This window comes from Myotis brandtii, unplaced genomic scaffold, assembly GCF_000412655.1.
Source record: "Myotis brandtii unplaced genomic scaffold, ASM41265v1 scaffold160, whole genome shotgun sequence".
Taxonomy (NCBI): domain Eukaryota; kingdom Metazoa; phylum Chordata; class Mammalia; order Chiroptera; family Vespertilionidae; genus Myotis; species Myotis brandtii.
The window spans coordinates 2623535-2631217 of record NW_005355833.1 but is presented as its reverse complement, the minus strand read 5'-3'; the positions used below and the strand labels follow the sequence as shown (position 1 = coordinate 2631217).

At 52.1% G+C, this 7683-nt stretch overlaps 1 protein-coding gene and 1 long non-coding RNA gene across 2 annotated transcripts in view; one reads left to right on the top strand and one right to left on the bottom strand.

Annotated features, from left to right (window-relative positions):
- Positions 1 to 7683, bottom strand: part of CORO2B (coronin, actin binding protein, 2B) — a 64943-nt gene that overhangs the window by 23320 nt on the left and 33940 nt on the right. Inside the window, exon 2 of the mRNA XM_005862087.2 lies at positions 3953 to 4069. Within this exon, the coding sequence (XP_005862149.1) occupies positions 3953 to 4069 (117 nt within the window). The remainder of the gene's footprint in view (positions 1 to 3952; positions 4070 to 7683) is intronic.
- The window catches only part of LOC106725394, a 17341-nt gene that overhangs the window by 2574 nt on the left and 7084 nt on the right, over positions 1 to 7683 (top strand). The window contains exon 2 of the long non-coding RNA XR_001361278.1: positions 6973 to 6980. This is a non-coding gene — a long non-coding RNA (uncharacterized LOC106725394). The remainder of the gene's footprint in view (positions 1 to 6972; positions 6981 to 7683) is intronic.

Below are 7683 nucleotides of genomic sequence, written 5' to 3'. Positions count from 1 at the left end.
GTGCTGGGGGGGGGTCAGGAGAGCGGAGACACAGACCCCTGGTGTGACCTGGGCCTCCACCTCAGGGCCTGTGGGCTCTGGGCCAAGATCCTTGGCCCTGAGGCTGGGAAGGGGCAGAGGCCTGTGGGACAAAGCCGGGCGCCAAGCTGCTGCTTCTGGGCAGCTGGACCGGCAAACAGCGCAAGAGCTTAGCTCCTCTGTCTGGAGACTTAACCTCCTTCGCTCTGGATCAGCAGCCTGGGCCAGCCCCGCCCTCCCTGTCCCGCCCCCCCTCCTCCCCACGGGTGTCCCTTTTTTCTTCACACCCTCCCCTGGGTGCTCCCCTTCTCTGTGGAGCCACATTCCAGCACTTGTCCAGCCGGCTTGGGGCCCCTCCTTCACAAAGCTGGTTCTGACCCTTCAGCCCCACTAATCCCCCTCCTGGGCCCCCCCAGGGCTCTCCCAGGGCATGTGGCGTCACCCACACACCGCACACCTGGTGTCCCGGCTTATGTTCTGATGGCTCGGGGAGCACAGGCCTCACTTCAAAGTGCAGCTGCTCACCCTGGCATCCCAGGCTTCTCTCTGCGCCCAGCCTCCCTCCGCGTGCCTCTCCTGCCTGCTCCTCTCCCTGGCCATCTCCCCAGCGCTCCAGCCACACCAGACACCTCCGTTTCCCAAACACTCCTCATGAATTCTGCTGTGGTCTGAATGTTCGTGTTGCCCCAAAATTCACATGTTGAAATCCTAACCCCCAGAGGTGATGCTATGAGGAAGTGAGGCCTTTGGGAGGGTGATGAGGTCATGAAGGTGGAGCCCTCGTGAACTGGATTAGTGCCTATGAAAGAGACTCTAGAGAGCTCCCCAGCCCCTTCTATGGTGTGAGGACACAGTGTGACACCTGACCACCTGGCCCCCTGATCTCTGGCTTTCCAGCCTCCAGAACTGTGAACAATAACTTTCTGTCATTTATAAGCCACTCACTCTGTGGTATGTTGTCATACTGGCCTAAGCTGCCTAAGGCGCACGCCCTCCAGGTCTGTGCCTCTGCTCTCTTCTAGGACATCATTAAACCCTTCCTCTGCCTCCAAAGTCCTCCTTCTCCAGAGTCCAGCTCTCCTTCACCCCCTCTGCCCTGCCTGCACCTTACTCAGAATTAACCCCTCTCTCCACCCTGGACACACAGCCCTGTTTGACCTTCCTGGCTACAGTGACTTCATTCTGCGCTGCATCTCAGAGAGTGGGGTGTGATGCTGCCTCTGCTCATGGAGTTTCCTGGGCAGGACTGAGAGCGGCAGGCACAGTGCTAGGCACAGACCTCCTTTCATCCTCATAGCAACTGCCAAAGGGCATCGTTATTACTGTTATAAAGGTGAGCAAAACTGAGGCTCAGAGAAGGTAAATGACACGGCCTGGTCACCCAGCTGGTACACGGTGAAGCTGGTTCCACCCCAGACCAGTCTGAGTCCGTGGCCAAGCTTGCTTTGCAGCCAGCACCCAGGAGCAGGCGGGCACCCTGTGGTCCTTCCCTCTGAAGGGAGCGTGTGGCCTGTGTGGCCCGGGCTGGGGCCCTATGCTTTTCTTGACCACACGGCATGGATGTTTGGTCTATTAGCTGGGGTCCTTTAGCATGTTATGCCCAACTCTCAGGTGAAATAAGGTGCTGAGCTAGACCTGGGCAGGGCCATCAGCACCAGTAACCCCTGCCACCCTCGCCCTGACTCAGGCAGAAGTGTCCACCTGCGGTGGAGCCAGGACAGCCCGTGACCCCAAGAGCCCTGGCCTAACCTGTCCCTCCCCACAGCAAGCGGGACACTGCTCTTCTCTGTCCGGCTGGCTCCCCTGGAGGGACACGAGACACCGGGAGGGCCCTGAGGCTTCCCACAAACTCCGTGGGTTCATGTCATGATGAGACCTCGTAGAGCAGGAAGGGCGTGGGACCACAAGCCCCCCTCGACTTCCTGGTTGTGTGACCTGCCCCCAACCCTCAGTTTGGGGGTGGCAGTGCCTGGCTCGCAGGGTGGCTGTGAGGGCTCACTGTGTTAAAGTGTCCAGCCCAGACTGGGTGGAGGAGATCGGTATGAGGCAGCCCTGAGTTTCAGGGACATTTGCTCCCTGATGGCTGTGACAGTCACTCAATACCTTAGTGAGCAGCGATGGAGCCAGCTGTGGTTGCTGGCACTGCTCGGGCTCCCTGCGCCCACAAGAGAAGGATGGGCAGTGCCTCCACCTACCCTCTCTCCCACTGAGCCCAGGCCTTACCTGCACTGACCACTGACCTCTCCAGCCCCCACCAGCTCCAGCTGCCTCCCTTCCAGCCCCAGAAGCAACCAGTGACCTCATTCTTCCTGGGCTCCATCATCTTGTGTCCATCCTCTGGCCTGCCTGTGCTCTGACCCTGGTCACTGTCCCCATTTAGCTGAAGAAAGTAACCGAACCTCATGGCCCGTGTCACCACCAATTCTTGATCCTCTGCTCACATGGGCCCTGCTCTTGCTGCTGCTGCTGCTCTCAGAAACCCTCTTGGGGCTTTGACCTTCGGGAGCTGGTCAAGCCCATCCCCTTTCCTAGCCCCCTCTCCACTACTCTCATTTACTAGGTACTGTGCCAGCTGACCTCCTTCCCCAACTTTATTTACCAATGGAGACTATCTACTGTGGCTCTCTTTCTTTGGATAACTGATTAGTTGGGCTATATTTATTCACTCACACATTTATCTTTCCATTCACCTTCCTTCCATTCATCTATCTATCCATTATCCATCCATTCAGCCATGTCTTTATCCATCAGTGTAGTCATCCATCCATTCATCTATCCACCCACCTTGCCATCCATCTAGCCATCCATCCAATCATCCAGGCCATCCAATACCCACTAAGCACTTACTAGGCAGTAGGCTCTGTGCTAGATGCTTGGGATTCAGAACCTCTGTTCTCAGGAGCTCACAGTCCAGTCTGGAGACATGAGCTTTGATGTCCTTTCTAGTTCCAATATCCTGGGAGCCTATGACCTGTACCCAGGATATGTCAGTGAGCACCAGGTAGACGCTTGTGACCTGACTGAAAGGCTGATTTTCCTTCACCTGGGAACACTAGGGGCTCAGGCAGCCCCTCCTCACAGCTCAGCTGATGCTCTGGAATCCCCTCTTGCTTCTAAGCTGGTGCACTGACAAGGTTCAAGGCCATGTGAGACTAGACATAGGGACCCTCTACAGAAATATGAAGGCGATGCCAACACCTGATGCTACCTCACCCTGTGAAAACCAGCAGAGCTGGGGGGAAGGCTGGCCAGAAAACAACTCCAAGTTTACTCTCCCTGGATTCTTTAGCTCCCCTCTCCAAATTCTTTCCATCCCTTTCTCCTTCCCATCCCATCTCTCCTACCTGTTCTCTCTTCCTCTTCCCTCCATCTCCCCCTGCTCCCTCCTCCTCATTTCCCTTCTTCTATTCCTTCTCTCTTCCAATTAAGTGGTGGGACATGGAATTCAAATTCCGGCCACCACTGTGGGTCCTTGGACAAGTGATGACAGTTCTCAGGCCAGTGTCCTTCTCTAACGCCATGGCTCCCAGGGGACAAGACCAGACGGTGCATTTGCCATGCCCAGCCTGCAAAAAGGGCTTTTCTCTTCACGCCTCATCCATTTCCTTCCCTTTCCCCTTCTTCCCTGTCCACGTTCCCCCTACTGCCCTTCTCCCTTTGAGACCACGGACAGGTGCTGAATCACATAGTTAATCTTGTTCTAATTCTCACCGATAAAATCAACACCTCCAAATGAAATCGCTCTAACGGCACACGATCTCTCAGATAGTCTATGGATTCGCTCCTTGAGTCCTTTTCCTAACTCCCCTCTCCATCCTGGCTCAGAAGGGCAAAGAAGGGAGGAGGAGGAGGAGAGTTTAAGGAGGAAGGTCTCCAGGAGGAAGCAGGGAGAGCCCCGTGGGCCCACCGTCCTCAGGGCACCCCTCCCGCTCACCGACGTGTCCTCCGAGCATGAGGCAATGATGTTGTCAATGAAGGGGTTCCACTTGATGTCCAGCACGTTCCCCTGGTGACCACAGACCTTGGGGTAGTTGGGTTCAATCCTGCCTGTCTGCCGAGAAGAGAGAGAGAAGGAGGTTAGTTGATGGCCCTGAACGGAGAGCCTTTATTCTGGCTGCTAAAATGTCTTATTCGTGTGTGGCCCATGGCCACAGACAATGGGGCGGCGAGGGCCTGGGGTGGGGGGTGGGGGTAGGCTGGAGGGGGTCAATGGGGAAAAAGGGGGACATATGTAATACTTTCAACAATAAAGATTTTTTAAAAAAAGTCAAATTCATTAAAATAAATAAATAAAAATAAAATGTCTGATTCGTCTTTGAGTTCCGTCACTGGGCTGGGCCAGATTGCTCTGTGGCTGTGTCCTCCCCAGCACTGAATGTAATGGGGGTGGGGGGAGTGGACACTACTGGTCCATACGCCACCTTTGTGCAAATCAGCAAAAGGTTCCTCTTCCTCAAGTAAAAACGTTTAGAGTTAAGATGAATGACCAAAGGCTGCTGCCCTGGCAGGACACACACCTAGACACGTGGATGTATGCACTCCCCCCAGTGCCCGCACTCCCCACTGCCCCCAGGAGACCTGCTACAGCCGGTTCGGTCAGGAGGAGACGCTCTCCTGCTCTTCCAGGAGCCTCTGTGTCCACCTAAACCAGCCGTGGGCAAACTACGGCCCGTGGGCCGGATCCGGCCCGTTTGAAATGAATAAAAATAAAAAAAAAAAAAAGACCGTACCCTTTTATGTAATGATGTTTACTTTGGATTTATATTAGTTCACACAAACACTCCATCCATGCTTTTGTTCCGGCCCTCCGGTCCAGTTTAAGAACCCATTGTGGCCCTCGAGTCAAAAAGTTTGCCCACCCCTGAAAACACTGTCGTTTCAGTAACTTATTCTGCCTGAGACCTGAACGGTGCTGCCCCTGATGAGGCAGCCTTGCTCCGTGTGCGTCTTAAACACCGGTACACTGTGTCCTGTGGGTAAATCATTGTCTTCAGAGTCACACACGCCTGCGTTTGAATCACAGCTCTGCCGCCTGACAGCCATGCAGCCTGGGGAAAGTCAGTGAATTTCTCTTAGCCTAGGTTTCTTCCTTTCTGAAATGAGGATAGCAATGCCTACCTCTCAGCATTGTTGTGAAGATTAAACGAGCTAATGTGCTTAGCAAGGTTTTTAATGTGTAGATTGCCATTATAAAGACTGTTCAATATGTGACAGTTATTGTTATTGGACAGGCTAGGTGACAACTCCTCCAGGAAGTCTTCCCTGATCTCAGTGGGTTAAGAGCTCCTCCTCTCTACGCTCACAGCATTCTGGGCTTCCCTCCGTGACAGCATCATCACGTGCAATTGCAGTCTGTTTCTATGTATGAGCAACTGAGGACAGGGTCTGTGTCTCCAAATCTCCAGCTTTTAATAAGCCTGGCACATAGTAAGTGCTCAGTTCATGATCTGAAAGACATCCTGTGAAGGGAATGGAGTCCACAAAAAATGGAACAAGGGATGTGGGGGTGGAGGATGCTGGAAGGGTAGGTCCATGCTTAGAGGCTATCAGGGTGACAGGGAAAGGAAGGAAAATTGTAGGCAGAAGCTGTGTCTTCACCTTTTTAAAAAATGTTTTTATTGAGTTTTAGAGAGAGAAGAGGTGAGAGGGATAGAGAGATAGAAACATCAATGAGAGAGAAACATCATCGATCAGCTGCCTCATGCACCTTCTACTGGGGATCAAGTCTGCAACCTGGGCATGTGCCTAACCTGGAATCGAACTAGTGACCTCTTGGTTCCTGGGTCGATGCTTAACTGCTGAGTCATATTAGCCAGGCTCCACCCTTTTAATACTAGTTTTTGGGACTTTGGAGGAAATAGAGTTCATTTAAGCACTGCTCATCTGCGAATGGTGTTAGGCAGTCAGAGGCACCTCAGGTAGGTCATACCTCACCCTCCTTTAGGTTCCTGGACTGAAAAACGAGGAACAGAACCAGTTTCTGCCAAGGCCCTGCTATGCGTGCCCTATACTTCACCAGCGTGATGGCGCAAGCGTGACTGCGGAGTGCTGTCCTGCCATCACCTCCCCACCCACGTCCTGCCTGCATCTCTATCAGCTCATTTCCAAGTCCTTTGACTTTCGTGTGTGACACAGCAGTGGCAGGATGGGCAGAGAAACAAGAGCCCTAAGAGGAAATGGCTGTGGGATGGAGGGTGAGGGATGAGGAGGAGTGAGAGAGGAAAACGCCTCAGAGGTTGTCCTCCAGAAAACTTGACTGAAGCTGTACCTAGTGGGAAAGTTAGAGATTCGGAGAGGATGGGTATCAGTTAAGAATGGAATCCCCTTTGACATGACGGATGCAATTCAAATTGGAATATCTTTTCCAAGTTCTTTCAGACTGTTGGACAAAGTTTCTGTAAATGAGACTTTAAGCAGAGACTGAGCCACATGAGGCCCTGGGATTTATTAGAGTTATACCTTATCCTCTTTAACTCTTACGACAACCCTATGAGTGAGGCATGAGGAAATGAAGGCCCAGAAGGGTTAAGCAACAAGCCCAAGGTTCCCCAGCTGAACCTGAAATGCAGGCGCCTGCCTAGGGGTGATCCTCAGAGCTGAGCTCTTTGAAGCCCACAGCTCGTCATTGGCCGGCTCCCCTCCTCCAGCTTCCATGTCCATGGGCAGACAGCCCTGCACTGTCTGCTCCCACAGCTCACGTACTCGGACTGAGCCGTTCCTGGCATTGGATCCCAAAGGCTGCGTCGGAATGATCCCCGAGCAATGCTGATTGCATTAAGCTTTTGGCACCCAGCCCGGCCCAGGCAAACCGGAGGGGGCACAGAATCAGTCAATAGGTGGCCATCAGCTAACAGCAGCTCTGGCCAGCAGCCGGTGGGTGATGCACCAGAGGGGCCGGTGAAGCAACATCCCTGGAACCTACTCAGTATGGGGAGAGGTCAGAGCCCTGCATAGGGGAGGGAGTAAGTCTTTTTGACACAGAGAAGAACCCTGATGTCATGCATAGGTCCAGGTGGACCTCTCTTTCTACCATGGATGCATCCCCATGGGGTGGGTATTTACAATGATCACGACATAAGCACACTGTTGTTTATGTGAATGGTGACCCTCGAGTTTTGCAGCACACAACCAATATGGCTCTCCGCGGCAGCCTTGAAGGGAAGGCTTTCAAAGGAGGCAGCTCTGATGTTCCCGTTGTATATAGTAGGGTTTCACATAAAATGTTGTTAGAAAGACAAGTTCCACTGGTAAGAAGAAAAGTTTGAAAACCAGTGTTCTATAGAGAAATCAAGCAAATTAAAAATACTATTATGCTAAGAAATCCATGGCATTTCTTTACACCAATAGTGAACTTACAGAAAGTGAAACTAAAAAAGCAATCCCATTTACCATTGCACCAAAAAAATTAAAATACCTAGGAATAAACTTAACTAAGGAGGTAAAAGACTTATATGCAAAAAACTACAGGACACTGAAAAAAGAGATAGAGGAAGACATAAACAGATGGAAGAACATACCGTGTTCATGGATTGGTAGAATCAACATCATCAAAATGTCCATACTACCCAAAGCAATCTATAGATTCAATGCAATCCCCATTAAATTACCAACGGCATATTTCACAGATCTAGAACGAACGTTCCAAAAATTCATCTGGAATAAAAA